Source organism: Laetiporus sulphureus (genome assembly GCF_001632365.1).
Source record: "Laetiporus sulphureus 93-53 unplaced genomic scaffold LAESUscaffold_46, whole genome shotgun sequence".
NCBI classification, from domain to species: domain Eukaryota; kingdom Fungi; phylum Basidiomycota; class Agaricomycetes; order Polyporales; family Laetiporaceae; genus Laetiporus; species Laetiporus sulphureus.
The window spans coordinates 1-14,579 of NW_024468555.1; the positions used below are offsets into that span (position 1 = coordinate 1).

General features: G+C 52.6%; 7 protein-coding genes across 7 annotated transcripts; 4 read left to right on the forward strand and 3 right to left on the reverse strand.

Moving 5' to 3' along the window:
• Window positions 1-11: 11 nt before the first annotated feature.
• Window positions 12-263, forward strand: LAESUDRAFT_762525 (uncharacterized protein; the record flags this gene model as incomplete). The annotated part of the gene is made up of 1 exon (XM_040913120.1): window positions 12-263. A coding segment is annotated over one exon (252 nt), but the record flags the coding sequence as incomplete, so codon positions are not given.
• A 3,104-nt stretch (window positions 264-3,367) lies between these two features.
• LAESUDRAFT_705584 (imidazole glycerol phosphate synthase HisHF) lies at window positions 3,368-5,393 on the reverse strand. The gene is made up of 2 exons (XM_040906592.1): window positions 5,226-5,393; window positions 3,368-5,170 (listed from the first exon to the last, which is right to left on the reverse strand). The coding sequence occupies exons 1-2, from the start codon at window positions 5,343-5,345 to the stop codon at window positions 3,581-3,583; spliced, it is 1,710 nt and encodes a 569-aa protein (XP_040760368.1). The 5' UTR covers window positions 5,346-5,393; the 3' UTR covers window positions 3,368-3,580.
• Window positions 5,394-5,526: 133 nt separating this feature from the next.
• Window positions 5,527-7,521, forward strand: LAESUDRAFT_684790 (uncharacterized protein). The gene is made up of 2 exons (XM_040905865.1): window positions 5,527-5,980; window positions 6,036-7,521. The coding sequence occupies exons 1-2, from the start codon at window positions 5,621-5,623 to the stop codon at window positions 7,071-7,073; spliced, it is 1,398 nt and encodes a 465-aa protein (XP_040760369.1). The 5' UTR covers window positions 5,527-5,620; the 3' UTR covers window positions 7,074-7,521.
• A 1,297-nt stretch (window positions 7,522-8,818) lies between these two features.
• LAESUDRAFT_729871 (ribosomal protein L4) lies at window positions 8,819-9,971 on the reverse strand. Its single transcript, XM_040909729.1, has 3 exons — window positions 9,908-9,971; window positions 9,718-9,853; window positions 8,819-9,660 (listed from the first exon to the last, which is right to left on the reverse strand). Exons 1-3 carry the CDS (start codon window positions 9,938-9,940, stop codon window positions 8,966-8,968), a joined length of 864 nt encoding a protein of 287 aa, XP_040760370.1. The 5' UTR covers window positions 9,941-9,971; the 3' UTR covers window positions 8,819-8,965.
• A 58-nt stretch (window positions 9,972-10,029) lies between these two features.
• On the forward strand, window positions 10,030-11,102 carry LAESUDRAFT_729872 (ribosomal protein S9). Its single transcript, XM_040909730.1, has 4 exons — window positions 10,030-10,077; window positions 10,264-10,327; window positions 10,383-10,762; window positions 10,818-11,102. Exons 2-4 carry the CDS (start codon window positions 10,283-10,285, stop codon window positions 10,825-10,827), a joined length of 435 nt encoding a protein of 144 aa, XP_040760371.1. The 5' UTR covers window positions 10,030-10,077; window positions 10,264-10,282; the 3' UTR covers window positions 10,828-11,102.
• A 197-nt stretch (window positions 11,103-11,299) lies between these two features.
• On the forward strand, window positions 11,300-13,702 carry LAESUDRAFT_762531 (uncharacterized protein; the record flags this gene model as incomplete). The annotated part of the gene is made up of 5 exons (XM_040913122.1): window positions 11,300-11,449; window positions 11,500-12,594; window positions 12,652-13,173; window positions 13,231-13,527; window positions 13,583-13,702. The coding sequence occupies 5 exons, from the start codon at window positions 11,300-11,302 to the stop codon at window positions 13,700-13,702; spliced, it is 2,184 nt and encodes a 727-aa protein (XP_040760372.1).
• A 218-nt stretch (window positions 13,703-13,920) lies between these two features.
• On the reverse strand, window positions 13,921-14,547 carry LAESUDRAFT_738547 (uncharacterized protein; the record flags this gene model as incomplete). The annotated part of the gene is made up of 3 exons (XM_040910912.1): window positions 13,921-14,096; window positions 14,153-14,272; window positions 14,334-14,547. 3 exons carry the CDS (start codon window positions 14,545-14,547, stop codon window positions 13,921-13,923), a joined length of 510 nt encoding a protein of 169 aa, XP_040760373.1.
• Between the last annotated feature and the right edge of the window lie 32 nt (window positions 14,548-14,579).

The window sequence follows — 14,579 nt, forward strand, 5'->3', positions numbered from 1 at the left end:
CGCGGAGGGAGGACATCTCCCCGACGGCCGTGTCGGACGAGGCTGGCTACGTCTACGTTGAGGACCCGGTGCCCGTCAACAAGGAGAAGTCACTACCCGCTACGCCTGCCATGAAGGCTGGTTACGCCTCTCCAAGCGAGAATATGCCCGGATATTTCGATGGTACACTTATCGAGACGGTTGTGTCGCCTGGCAACGGCCTCGGAAGGAAGACCAGTTTGCTGAGGAAGGTGAAGGGTGTAGTGAAGGGAGCCAAGCAATGAGTCTCCAGAACACCGAATACCAAACTGAAGTCTGGCTGGGATGCCGCAATCTACAATAGATGATGCGTCCCAGTTGCAGCGCGTCGTATGCCCCATTCTCTTTTTTTTCCTCCTACGAAGTGCTCGAAGCTGTGTCAAATTTGACGTTTCGCAACGTAGACTACGTCTTTGATGGACTTTTCACGCGTTCTTTGGCCTTTCCTTTGGCGATTCCCATGTTGTTCATTACGTCTTCTTGCGCGGTGGTCTTGTCCGTTACGATAGACCGACATTCGCTCACCCGATAACTATGCTCCGTTCGAATCCGATTGCCATAGTGTACAGTTTGTACTTTGATCAAGTCTCGTCTGTATGTTCGTATAGCCGTACAGTAGCGTTCATCGCCGATAAACTTATAAATGCCCGGTACCCGTATATTTATATATATTGGTTCGAAAGCGAGATACCCGAGGTGCACAGGTGAGGCTGCGCGGTTGTAACCCGACCTTGACTCTTAGGCGAGATTGTTCATCCTCGATCTTTAACGCCTACAATTGAATTCGATTCAGAATTATATTGTGTCGACGTATGATCATCGTCGTTCTCAGATGTCCGTTTGATCAACTTTCAAAGTGCACGATTGGAGGTGGCCACAAGTTGGTCCTCTCGCTGGCATCGACCTAATACTAGACCACACTGGCCTGCCCGCTCTATCGGCCAGGCGGCCTACAGCGCGTTGTCCTTGCCAAGACTCGGCTCAGAGTGACCGTTTGTACGTTGCTCTTCTCGTGCTTCTGCCAGCCTCTCAACGTGCAAGCGGCGGCTAAGTAGAATCAACACCGCTGGACACCAGCTCCGATAAATCGTGAGCGGCCTTTCATCGAACTGCAACGGGATTGAACTTGTATTTGCGTTGATCTATGGTCATTGCTCTGCTGCTTCAATGTGTATGCACACGACTTTTACCGGGAATATTCGAGTCTGCTAGACTGCCACGCGGACCGTCATCCATAAAACGCACAAGGGCGATAGAAGAGAGCACATTCTTCTGTCCGAGTCTGCGAATACAACGCCTTAACATGCATTGGTGAAACATCATGGCATATGCCCAACGTCACTCTGCAATGTATAGACACGATTCAACGTGCAGCATTTTTTTTTACCCACGTTCAACAATAACTGTATGGGAACTGCAGTGAGTGAGTTCTTGTTGAGTCATTTCGTGAATTGAAGGCCATTTTCTCGACTTAAGAAAGGCTGAAGAAACTTGGGTTTAGCCCTCGGCGACCTCTTCACTCCATACTGTGAACGCCAACGAAGGTGCAATCGCTAAAAGGCATCCTTTATCCCGTACGAGTGCTTCAAGCTTCCGCGGTGTAAGCACATTACTATTCCTGACGCAAGGTGTGACGGAACATTTAATTTTTGCAAGGCGAATCTTGATATTTGATAAGTTTTCCGTGGTTTTCACGCCGTATGAAGACATAAGTTGGACAGAACAGGCCGCCCGCTCAGCTATGTGCCCACTCTCCAGGAGCGGTCCTTCATTTGCTTTCATCCAGGGCTAATGGCGTAAACGACATGTTTGGACGACCGAACAACTTGCCACCAAGCTCGGAACGCCTAATTCTCGGAGGCGGCTCGGAGTCAGAGCGCAACGGATGGCGATGGACTGGAATGCGTCTGCGTTGGCGGGACAATTGTTGACGTGACAACCAGAGGCTCCGAGCAACGGTCCACCTGCGTCTGGATGGGCACGTTCTCCGCAGACGAAAAGGCGGGCGTTCATATGCAGAGCAAATTTGTTCCTATGCACTGATCTGTGGATCAACGCGGTCGTTTTTTCTTGCAGAGATTGTGCAGGTTTTGTGTGAACTACTCCCATATTGTAGGCGGATTGCTCGGACCCGCGGATAGAAGGAACGAATAATGGAAGACATCATCGATGATCATGCAAATTATGCGCTTACGTCTTGGGATCCAGACACTACTACTAGGTTCGGCATAGATAACCTTGCGCGCAGGCGAAAAGGGCTACCCCTTGGACGAGCCACCGATCTCTAGAGGCATGCCGCTTCTGATCGAAAGAGCTACGAAATCAACGGCTTATTTGGAAACAACACAAGACCTCGCGCGATGGTGACTACGGTACGTGCAGAAGCTGCAACAATCTACTACACACAGATGCTGTCTCCTAAAGCATGTGTACCTTGCACAGCAGCCGACCGTTCTGCACCTCGAAACCTGCGCAGGAATTAAACAACCTCACCGCAACTCACTGCATGTTCTGCAATGCCTGGTAGCTATGGCTGCTGCAGTGTTGTTATTTTTGCCCGCTGCACTTGCCTTCCCATGTAGTTCCAGAACAGATGAGTAACAAGGAGGACCGCATGATTTCGTGGAGGATCTCTTCTGTTCGAGCGCTCAGAAAACCGTAGGTTGGCCTTCTAGGAAAGCGCATTTGTTTTTGTCTTCAACTCGCCGGGCATGATATGCATATTCCACATCCTCGTTGCGCTGCCCATCTCTCTCCTTGCACTCGCTATCCCGGCCTCGGGCGCCGTGATGGCGGCCCAACAGTCGACTTGTACGGCCGGTCTGGTTTCCTCACCCTTTCATCCCTGACCGCCACACTGTCGGAAATTCATTGTCGCCGATGGCAGTGTGTACAAAGACAATTTGACTATTCTGCACCTTGTCATTGAGCAGTTACGTGTCTGTCAGACTCTGACCATGAACGTGTGCGCGCAGGAATGGATTTCTTGTGCAGATAACTTCGATCAGTGGGACTCACCTCCAGTCCCCACATAATCCTATCCTGACGATGATGGCAACCCTTCGAACCGACACAAAGATCAGGTAAACTCGGCATTTTCAAATTTATTTGACTGATCATGCTAACGCATGTCGCTACATAGTGACATTAAATTCACTGGCGATGCGACGACCATCGAACTTGTTGACTTTGTTGTTGATCACGGCGACTGTTCGGAACAAGAGTCACATTGACGACTGAAGGTGCTACCAACGTGCGTGTACAGAACTTGAGACTGGTGCGAGCTCCCCGTCACTGATGGCAAGTCTGGCACTGTCTACGCTGATGACGCCACGGTGAATACTGATTCGCATGAATTTATTTTCATTTACGACTGACGTGGTCATGCTCGTATACATTGCCTGCCAACATGTGACAAATACTTTTTACAGCAACCCGCACGAGAACTCGATCAGTGGATAGGTATACGAGGACAAAGGTTATAGAACGCGTGAAGTAGTCTGCGCATCTTCGGTCCTACTACTGTAAAACTATAATCGAGAGCCATATACGTAACAAAATCTCACCTCCTGACATTGATGTTAGCTGCAGCAAGAGCATCTTTGATCTCCAAAATTCCAACTTCCTTCCGGTGGAAGATACCCGCAGCCAGTGCGGCTTCAACGCCCGTCTTCTGAAACACTTCAACGAAATGTTCTTTGCTGCCCGCTCCGCTGCTTGCAACAACAGGTATCCGTACGTTCTTCTTGACGAGATTCACTAGGTCAATGTCGAAGCCGAGGCCGGTTCCATCGCGGTCGATGCTGTTGAGAATAATCTCTCCGGCGCCAAGCTTCTCCACACCCTTCGCAAGTTGCACTGCTGAAAGTGGTCTATCTTCCCGTCCACCCTTCACTGTACACTGATACCACCACGCTTTCCCCCGATCTTTCTCAGGCCCATCAGGCTTTCCGTAGACCAGCTCATCCTTGTACAGGCCATCGTAGGTGGGCTCAACGTACACCCTACGCGGGTCGATCGAGACGACGACGGCCTGTCGCCCGTATGCATGCGCGATCGTCTCCATTGCGCTTGTCCCATCGCCCTCCCCCAAGCCTCCGTCCGCGGCGCGTGCTCGCATCCGTTCCACCGCGTATACGGCCTCAGTCGCAATGCTCACCTTGTCTGCGCCCGCGCGGAAGTACGCGCCAGCAACCTCTAGCGCAGAACGCAGAGTCCCGTCTGGATCCACGGTGTCTTTGATTCCTCCTCCGATCGTGAGCGGGACGAAGACTTCTTCTGCCGCGGCACGCACGACAGCAAGCATGGGCTGATCTTGCAGTGGCGAGTGACGGAAGGATGTGATGTTCATGAGGCATAGCTCATCGGCGCCCGCGGCATAATACGTGGCAGCAAGAGCGACTGGCTTGCCGAGATTACGCACAGCGCCTGCAGTTCGTGTTTGAAGCGGGCTGAGTGCGGGCTCCTTAGGCGCAGAGGGTGCCTTCTCTCGTACGTCATATTGATCACCCTTGGTTACAACAAGGTCGCCGTCATCATTGGACCGCACGTCCATGCATGCCACGATACGTTTAGTTAGACCGTCCCTGGGCCTCGGAAAGCGAGGGGATGGAGGGCTTGGACGTGTCACTCGGCGCGAGGCTTCAGGTTCGCTCAACCAGGTAGCAAGGATCTTCAGACCTGCCTCGCCCGACTTCTCCGGATGGAACTGCGTTCCAAATACGTTGTCTTTGCGGACAGAAGCGACGAAAATTTCTTCTCCATACTGCGTGGTGCTATGAACCCATTGCGCAACCTCTGGGTGGTTCCAGTCGTACTTGGCTCGGTATGAGTGCACGAAGTAATAATGGGACAGTTCCTCCAGCCCTTCATGAGCCTTGCCTTGTGGGTCGAGCAGCTCGATTGAATTCCAGCCCATATGAGGCACCGACTTGCTCGCGCTGTCGAACTCTTCGATGACGGATGGGATAACGCCCAATCCAGGCGAAGAGGGCGACTCCGTTGATGACTGAAACAGCACTTGCATGCCTATGCATATCCCAAAGTACGGCTTTCCAGCCGCGACGTATTCGCGGAGGGGCTCGAGGAGACCTCTCGAAACGAGACCATCAATTGCACTACCGAATGCGCCCACTCCCGGAAAGATGAGGCTCTGAAAGGCGTGTCGGCTGATCTTCATCAAATGGGCGAGACATGTGAAGGCTCACGGTCGCCTTATGGAAGTCCGAGGGTGACAAAATCCACTGAAATTCGTAGCCGAGCTTTTTGAGGGTGTTCGCGAGGCTTTGCACGTTCCCCGCGCCGTAATCAAGGAGGTAAAGACCCATTGGGGCTTGGGAGGATGGACACGAAGGAGCACAGAGGACTATATCGAGTCATGGTGCGGCGTCGAGAGGCAAATTCTCGAGCGAGATTCATCAAATCTAATCTAATCGAGGGAAGCAATCTAATCTAGAAAAAACGGTGACCAAAGGTGTGGGCGTCTCTAGACTTCGCCATAATGACTACCGACTTCGTAAATTTGTTGCCAACCCAGGGTGGTCCACAGCGCCCTCTCAGACGCTGACCATCATCTTCCTCAAAAGCACGATTGTTTGCCGCCATGAGTGCCTCAATTTCCATTCCGGTTGCTAAATCCGCCCTCGCCGTCTCCGTCTCGCCCTCCACACCCACCACCAGCATCCACGAAAGAATGGCTCGCAGAGATTCTGTAGCTGCCTCCGCGGCGGTGCGCGTGCCGAAGACCTTACACCCTGTTGATAATGAGGATCTTCGCTTGCTCTTGCTCGAGAACATCAGCCAAGAGGCTGTGAAGACGTTCCGCGCGCAGGGTTTCCATGTCGATCACTCGACAAAATCTATGTCTGAGGACGAGCTTGTAGAGAAGATTGGTTCATACCATGCCATCGGTATCCGGAGCAAGACTAAGATTACTGAGAGGGTCATCAAATCTGCTTCGAAGGTATGCATCATCTCTTCCTCGTCCAGGGCTATTGGCTCAAAATTCTGTTCTTCAGCTTCTCGTCATTGGTTGTTTCTGCATTGGCACTAATCAGGTCGACTTGGCCACAGCTGCCAGGGCTGGCATTCCCGTTTTCAATTCGCCCTTCTCCAACTCTCGTTCAGTGGCTGAACTCGTCATTTCCGAGATCATCGCTCTCTCTCGGCAATACTTCCAACGTGCGTTCGAGATGCGGGAGGGTCTGTGGAACAAGCAGTCAAAGGGCTGCTGGGAAGTGCGCGGCAAGACCCTCGGCATCGTTGGTTATGGTCACATCGGCTCACAATTGTCTGTGCTCGCCGAGGCGTTCGGTTTGCACGTCCTCTTCTACGATGTCATCAACATCATGCCACTCGGGTCCGCTCGTCAAGTCGAGTCGCTCGATGTCCTCCTTCATGAATCCGACTTTGTCACGCTCCACGTCCCCGAACTCCCCGAGACGATGAACATGATCTCAGCTGAGCAGCTTGCTCAAATGAAGAAGGGCGCATATTTGATCAACAACGCACGCGGCAAAGTCGTCGACATTCCGGCCCTCGTAGACGCCCTGAAGTCGGGTCACCTCGCCGGTGCTGCCATTGATGTCTATCCGGCCGAGCCTGGTGCGAACGGTGCTCCATTCGATGATCAGCTCAACTCCTGGGCGAGCGCGCTTCGTTCGATTCCCAACGTCATCCTCACACCACACATTGGTGGTTCCACGGAGGAGGCGCAGCGCATGATCGGAGAGGAGGTGTCCTCATCACTGACTCATTACCTCAACTATGGGTCCACCGTGGGCGCTGTCAACTTTCCAGAGGTTGACCTGCGTGCGATCACTGCGGAGCAGCAGGGTATCCGTTTGTGCCATGTGCACAACAACATTCCGGGTGTCCTTCGGCAGGTCAATGAGATTCTGTCGCCGTACAACGTGGAGAAGCAGTTCTCGGATTCGAAAGGCGATGTGGCATACTTGATGGCAGACATCGCGGATGTCAGCCCAAGCGATGTCTACAAGCTGCAGGAGCTGATCAACAAGACGAGCGCCAACATCCTCACTCGGCTTCTCGCATAAGCTTCTCCTTCATGTTCTCAAAACACCGTCTTAAACGGTTCATGCTAGCTACGCACGTTGTGCTGTTGTCCCTAAGATGCTCATATTTTTCTCTCATATCCACTCAACTGGAGATCTATCGGTACTTATTGCCGCTTCAACATCACGCACCTTGTATAGTACCGAGCATGTATAATATCCATACCAGACCTAGCTTAAAGCCGTAGTGCCATTCGTCATCACCGAGCGTACACGTCTTCAGCAGTTCTGCACTGTGGCGCGCCCTTACGGAAAAGCCATGTTACGACGACGTCGTGCCACGAGGCAGCAGTCCATCGTGGAAGATATTCTCGACCCTTCACGCATCCTCCTCTGGGTCACCAATACCACCCCCGAGGATAGCGAACATCGTGTCGGACTCGGGCAGACTAGGCGAATCATAGATTTTGGCCTGACGATTTGGACCGCGGCCCTTCTTGAGCTGTATCCTGAGTGAAGAATGGCTTGATCAGGTCAAATCTGCTGACAACTTCGCACAGCACACCGACCTTGTTGTAGACGCGTGAGCCAAAATATTACCACCTATGGGCTTCTTCTCGTTCGAGACGTAAGGACCAGCTGCTGCATCTGGGCTCGACATCACTTGGTTCGTCATCACAACAGCTATACCATACTGCAACATTGCTGTCAGTAATGGAGCTGCACAAGAAGCATAACAACATGAACCTCATCAGCCAAGCGTTGCAGTGTGTGCAGGAATCTGCCCAGATGGGATTGCCTTGCGGAGAGTTCGCCTCTGCCGTTATAATCCACACGATAAAGCGCCGTGCAGGAGTCCACTATAAGCAGGCAGAACCTGTGTGCGTTGGTAAATATTGAGTCCGATCGAAGACCACGCGCATATATGCATGACTCCACACCTCGATTCAGACATTAGCGCGCCCGCGGACGTCAGAAGCTGAAGTTGATGGTCTGCATTGTACGCCCTCGCGTATGCGATGTTGTCGAGTACTTCTTCTCCGTTCAACCCCATCCTCTCGGCGACTGCAAGCACCCGCACTGGACGGAAGGTTCCTTCGGTGTCGATGTACAAGCATTTACCCTCACCGCCACCCATGTTAACGGGCAACTGGCACATAACGGCAAGCGTATGGCAAATTTGCGACTTCCCCGTCCGGAACTCGCCAAAGAACTCCGTGATGGAACCTGTCTCGATGCCACCACCAAGGAGGGAGTCCAAGTTCTTCGACCCGGTGCTGATTTGAACAAGCTCGGATCTCCTAGCGTGTACCTCCGTCGCGCTCTGAAATCCGAGGGGTACTAATTTCATCGCTGAAAGCGAGATCGACCAGCATCAGCGAGCTCGAAGGAGAGGAAGAACGCGTCACAGTTACCTTCTTGTAAAATTCTGTCCGCCTTCTGATCTGAAATGCCCTTAATCTGCATGAGTGTTTTCTTCGGCGTATACACGACCGCTTCCACGGTGTGGAGGCCGCCATCCGCCAGCTTCTTGATGTCCTGCGCGTTGATTCCATAATCCTGGAGTTTCTGGATGAGCATAGGACCGGAGGGCATTATCTCCTCCTCTTCATTCTGAGAGGCTTGTTGAGAGGCTTGCGAGATAGATGTCATGTTCTGTGGATGCGTCAAACGGAGAAGAACGGTGGTCTTGAACGTCGCGGTGGGATTTCAACGTCAACGTTCGACGATCAATACGCGCCGTAAACGTGTGTTTATTACGGTCACGTGGACGCGTGTCTGAAAGTGTGACTGCGAAGCGCCGGAGAATGAGTGAAGGGCGTGTACCATACTAATCGTTCGACGTTAGCTACAGTGAGATGGCGATCTGATCACTTTCCAATATTCTCATATATGAGGTGAATGCATTGCCGTACTAAACACGGGGACCGTTCTCACAAAGAATACGCTCGAGGGTCGACGGCTGGTCTCCCCAGAGTCCGCTCAAACCAATCGACAGCTGCAAAATCGAGGACAATCCGTGGCCATTTCACCAGATCATACACCTTGAGGTCCTTAGCAGTGGAGGTCTGCACGTATTTCAGGTTGCTGCTCGCCTTCTGCAGTCCCTGGGGTACGTGCTCGAGACCTGAGACGAAGAGCGTCTTCCGCCATCCGAGCTCTTGAAGCCTGTTGTCCAACTGTTTCGTCTTCCCTCCAGTCCAGTTCAGGTTCTCTACCACCCCAAGAGCATTTTCCTTCACCCTCGCGCTCAACGCAACGCGCATACCCATCTGTATCACCTTCCTGTTGAGCTTCGTGCTGAAATCCCGGGGCTTAGGACCATGGGCTACGCCTCCTCCACGTAACATTGGGCTCTGTCCGTCGCCCAGGCGTGCTCTACCGGTACCCTTCTGTGGCCGGATCTTCCTCCCAGACCCTCGCACGTCACCCCGCGTCTTCGTTGACGCGGTGCCCTGGCGAATGGAATCGAGGTAATGGGTAACGCAGAGGTGAAGAATGTCTCGTCGAATGGGGTGTGAGAAGACGTGAGGGTCGAGTTCGACTACGTTTTCGGCTGAGAAAGCGTCGCCCAGCGGCGGCAAGAGCGAAGATATGCTTAAGTAGACAGGCGGCGTGAACGGAGAGACTGATGGTCCTGCACGTGAGAGTGGTTCGTAGAATGCCATAATAAAGAGGTGCGCACGCTTGTGAGATGGTACAGGCTCATGTAGTGAAACATCGAGTGAAACATTGAGGGCAGCATGATTTACACTCGACGAGGCTATCAAGGCTTCCGGGCCTGAGATCGTAGATAATCCGCGGCTAGCCGGCCTGGACACCTGCAATCATATCATCTGTGAGTTCATGGATGGTTTCTTGTCTTTCCGACCCACCTGTGCAATTACACGCCTGCATGCGGAAAACATGGCGAGTGGAGATAGCAATTGAGCTGGGCGTCAATTCTACGCGACAGCTCCGTGGGAAACTCTTTCCGACTGGTGGCGCGACGATCTAAGTCGACCGACACACACCGTTCGGCGAAGTACAGAAGACATACGGCAGGGTGAGTATCCATTCTGGCCTGTCTAGATGTCTCCTGGAGACCGCTTGTCTGTTATCAGCCATTTAGCACCAGAAAATGCGGCCAGAAATGGATGGATTCTGCGCGTACGGCTCAGATGACGCTCGCTGCTCTTTCACTCTCGCGACTGATCAGGGAATCTGTTGCTGAAATAATTTGCTTGCTCAGACGATCTCGTTCATTCAATATGGCATCATCAGTGAAGGCAGTTCAGACGTTTGGCAAGAAAAAGGTTCGTCCCATCGCCGTACCTATCTTGTTCTATGACCTTTAAATTGGTTCCCTAGACCGCCACTGCGGTTGCGCACGCTAAGGAGGGACGTGGTCTGATCCACCTTCACGGCTCTCCTATCTCCCTTATCGAGCCCGAGATTCTCCGCATGAAGGTGTACGAACCCATCCTGGTGGCAGGCGAGGAGGCGTTCGCAAACATCGACATCCGTCTGCGTGTCAGGGGTGGAGGACACATTTCGCAAGTTTACGCTATCCGTCAGGCGATCGCGAAGGCGCTTGTTGCGTACTACGCGAAATATGTCGACGCGTACAGTGCGATGGAGCTGAAGAAAAAGCTCGTCGCCTACGACAGGACTCTTTTGATCGCGGACCCGCGCAGGATGGAACCGAAGAAGTTCGGTGGTGGCGGTGCGCGCGCACGCAGGCAGAAATCGTGCGCACCTATTCCTGTTGTGTCGTTTCATACAGCTGAACTGTGTGTTTCTCAGCTACCGGTGAACCGCGTATCAATCCTCGGTTTGCTTTGTGTTGTCATGTCCCTCCATCCTCTCTCTCCTTCGCGCCACAGTGTATGCAGTATCTATGGCAGCTTCCAATGCAGCGCTCATCATGTCGGATACCATTGTGTTGTGTTGCATAAGTTGTCGAGGGTCCAATAGGCGTTCTTCAACTAGCCAGACCTGATCGTTATTTGTTCCCAAGAAGGCTCAAATTTTGACGGCCACTGTGATCTTGCAGTGTATGGCGCGAGCGTTAATCTGTTCCTTCCTCAGTAATTGGGTCAACGGTATACTTGCCAATGCGCTAATCTGAACAACTCGCGGCACAAGGCTCACGGGCGCTTAATGATGTAGGAGTAATAAACGCGCCACGTTGCGAGCTTTGGCCGCTTCTCTTGGCTCCGTTCATGTGACACCTCGCCTGTTTCACATTGATCTTTCTCAAGAATTCAGCGCTCAGCACCACCACTATGTCTGAATTGACTGGATTCCTTGAGTCCAACCTATCGCAAGCTGAAGGGTACTCGCGCGTTTTCGTCGATGAGACAGGTCAAGAGTTGAGCATATTTGTGGAGACCGCGGAGTTCGCTTATCGTCCGAAACTTGTCCGCTCGTTGCGAGTTACGTCTCATCTATCTGGGCACTACTCAGCAACTGATAGTTGTAATAGAAAGGAGGTGCGCGCATTGCGTACTATCCCACAGAAGCACGAGTTATCTTGGTGGACGTGGAGACGGAGGCTGGAAAGCAATTTGTTCATGATTGGGGTTCTGAACCAGGCAAAGCCGTCTTAAACTGGCGATGGGCAGCAAAGGCCATAGAGCTGGGCAGAGCACCACTATCAAGCGAGGACTGGGGTGGCTTTCGGCTCAAGCGAGGCAGTGATGGCGGTGTTGTCGACTTTGAACAGTCAGTACATGCAGTTCTATGGTCTTCGATGCACGGTCAACTAATGTGGAGAAGAAGCCCCTTGCCCACTCCACGACAGACACCTCCAGAGGCTGGTCCTTCACAGCCGAAGGCAGCCGCAAACCTGCCTTCCTCCTCTCAGCAAAATATCGCTGCGCTATCAATCGCTGCACGAGAGCTTGTCGCTGAAAATCCGTTCAATCCTAGCCTGCAGAACCTTTCAAACAATCACCAGCAGGCGAATCCCATGCTCTTCATGGCCGCACCCGCCACATCCACCCTGCCTGCACCTTCGCAGCCTCCGCCGCCTCCCACGCCGTTTGCTGAAACCGCTGCTATGTTGCAATTGTTACTACAGTCGCAAGCGAGCACTGCGATGGCTTCAAGTGTCCTTGCCTCCAATCCGCCTCCGGCTTTGAATCAGGATCAAACCCTTGCTAGCGCTTCTCAGTTCAATCAGTCACCTAGTGTTGCAGCGTCGGATTTCATGGATGTTGGCACCAGTAATGTCATTGACTCTCATGGTAGCAGTGATACACGTGGCTCCTCTCCTCCTGCTCCTCAGGTCCTACCTCCATCTCTCAAACGTAAGACATCTCCTTACGGGGTTCCATCTCCGTCAAAGGGAAAGGAACGTGCGGTCTCACCTCCACGACCCACCAAGACACTTCGTACAGGCACCCCTCCCCCCGACGATGCAGATTCTGCTGTGATGCCTCCCTTGTCCTCGCAGAAATCCTTCTCTGGATCGCCACGCGATCCCGGAAATGCTCTCGTCACCGATGAAGGGGAATCAACGGCAATTTGGGTCCAAATGGAGACGAGAAAGAGAAGCGACCTATTGCAAGTCATCAAGGTAAATGTCTCTCATTTCTGGTACAGCTTGATCTTCTTGACATTTTGAGCTTCTCAGAAAAACGGCGGGAGGATCGTCGCGGATGTACTCGACGCTGATGTCGCGGTGCTCGCTCGGCTCACTAAATCCTTCGAGCATTGGCTCAAGCTAGCGCATCAAGCCGGCACCCCCGCAGTTCGGCCGCAATACATTCATGATTGCATTTCAGACTCAGCGCTGCTCAAGACAGAGCCGTACGAATATGAATATGTTCCGGAGAAGCGTAAGAGAGGGCGGCCGTCAAAGAACCCATACAAAGAAAGCAGTCCTCGGAAGAAGCCTGAAAGCAAGCCAAAGCCCAAATCGCAGCATAGCACTACACAACATCAAGCTCGAGTGAATGAGAGGATGGACAATCAAGTACCGCCTATTCACACGGAACCGTCGCCTCCTCCTCCGTCAAGGGTAGTACAATGGACAGAGGGCAAAAACTTTTATACACAGGAGGAGATGGAATACTTTGAGAAGTATGGTGCAATTCTGTTGATGAGGGAGCCTGATATGCCAAAGGGCACACTCGCAGCGAAAATGCATCACAAAGTATGCATAGTATATGCTGGCCCTTCATAATTGGAGCTGATGCATTCAAAACGACAGATGCCTCAACATTCACTGGGATCATGGCAAACGTGGATGATAAAGAAGAATGCGGAGATAGACGAGTGGAGGAAGAGAGGCTTCGTCGCGCAACGAAAGGCCAGCCACGTAAATGAGAAGCAGAGCAGTACGCCTCCGTCCACTGATGTCGTTGCAAATGCTTCGCCATCAGCGACTTCAAGAATGCAAATGCAGAAAGCTATTCATGGTGAATTCGAGGTAATGACCGAGTTTCTTGCTCGGGGCGGAGCAGACAACAGGTCGGATGATGAAGTGTGGAACGAACTAGCTAGAAGGGTAAGCGTCATTCCTCTAGAGCGCCCCTTCATACTCAGTGAGCCCTTACGTGTAGTACCCATCTCTAACGCCTTTGCAATGGCGAGACTATTGGAACACACATGGAAGAGAGGTAAACGCGGAGGTTGAACGGCTGATGGGTTTGTATAAACAGGCCTCTGATCAAAAAACATGAAGATGCATGAGAAGTGCTCTGCATTCTAGTACACAATTCCTGCGTAGCGACGGTCAATAATAGCATTGGTGTTTGGTACCTTCAGTGACCTTTCAATTATGGCCGCGGACATTGCAATTATGTGACTTGAAACAGCTGGATGACATCCAGAGTCTTCCTCACGTCGGCATAGCGGGCGACCCAACTGATTGGCAGAGATAGTCTACAAGAGCGTATGTCTAGTCCGACCCCGATGAGATGGCTGGATGAGTTGGAGGCGTGCTCTTAAAGAAACGTTTTCGTCTCTCCTCTTGCGTCTCCGATGTACCCTGCAAGCTCTTTCCGCCGTAATCAAACGTGCCCATCACGGCACCCATCACGGCGCACGAAGCTAATGCAACGGGCACAGAACGCCCTAAGAGACGCAACCCGTGACGATGTTGATCATGTTATAACGACTGGGATACGCACGTCGGATACCGGCCAAGAAACCTGCGGCACACGCGCCCGCTGCGCCATTCAAAGCATCATCTTTCTCGCGATAATTTGCGAGTGCGGACTCCGTAAATGCGAACGTCGCGCCCATAGCAGCTGCAGCAGTATTATCCCTGAGTCCCGAGTGTACCCGAGGCCATAGTGAGGGCAGACGTACCGAACACCCCGATCGTCCCACCACTTCTTGTGAGGAAGCCAGCTGCACCTCTATTATGTGTCCCTAGCGCATTTTGGACGGTACTGACGAAAGTGCCGACGATGGCGGCCTGGAGCCCGACGGTGGACGCGTACCCGAGGGGGGACTTTGGCTCGTAGGAGCCCGCACCCTGCGGTGGTTTGGGGAGCGCGGGCAGCCCAACGTTCTCGGACATGAGCACAGAGCCAAGGTGTGGCGAGGAGAGAG

Coding starts and splice junctions, on each gene's coding strand:
- LAESUDRAFT_684790 (XM_040905865.1), top strand. CDS start 5,621: ATGAGTGCCTCAATTTCCATTCCGGTTGCTAAATCCGCCCTCGCCGTC. Junction 5,981..6,035: donor TCATCAAATCTGCTTCGAAG/GTATGCATCATC, acceptor TCTGTTCTTCAG/CTTCTCGTCATTGGTTGTTT.
- LAESUDRAFT_705584 (XM_040906592.1), bottom strand. CDS start 5,345: ATGGGTCTTTACCTCCTTGATTACGGCGCGGGGAACGTGCAAAGCCTC. Junction 5,171..5,225: donor CGGACTTCCATAAGGCGACC/GTGAGCCTTCAC, acceptor CACGCCTTTCAG/AGCCTCATCTTTCCGGGAGT.
- LAESUDRAFT_729872 (XM_040909730.1), top strand. CDS start 10,283: ATGGCATCATCAGTGAAGGCAGTTCAGACGTTTGGCAAGAAAAAG. Junction 10,328..10,382: donor AGACGTTTGGCAAGAAAAAG/GTTCGTCCCATC, acceptor TTGGTTCCCTAG/ACCGCCACTGCGGTTGCGCA.
- LAESUDRAFT_729871 (XM_040909729.1), bottom strand. CDS start 9,940: ATGTTTTCCGCATGCAGGCGTGTAATTGCACAG. Junction 9,854..9,907: donor GCAGGCGTGTAATTGCACAG/GTGGGTCGGAAA, acceptor ATATGATTGCAG/GTGTCCAGGCCGGCTAGCCG. Junction 9,661..9,717: donor GCCTGTACCATCTCACAAGC/GTGCGCACCTCT, acceptor CAGGACCATCAG/TCTCTCCGTTCACGCCGCCT.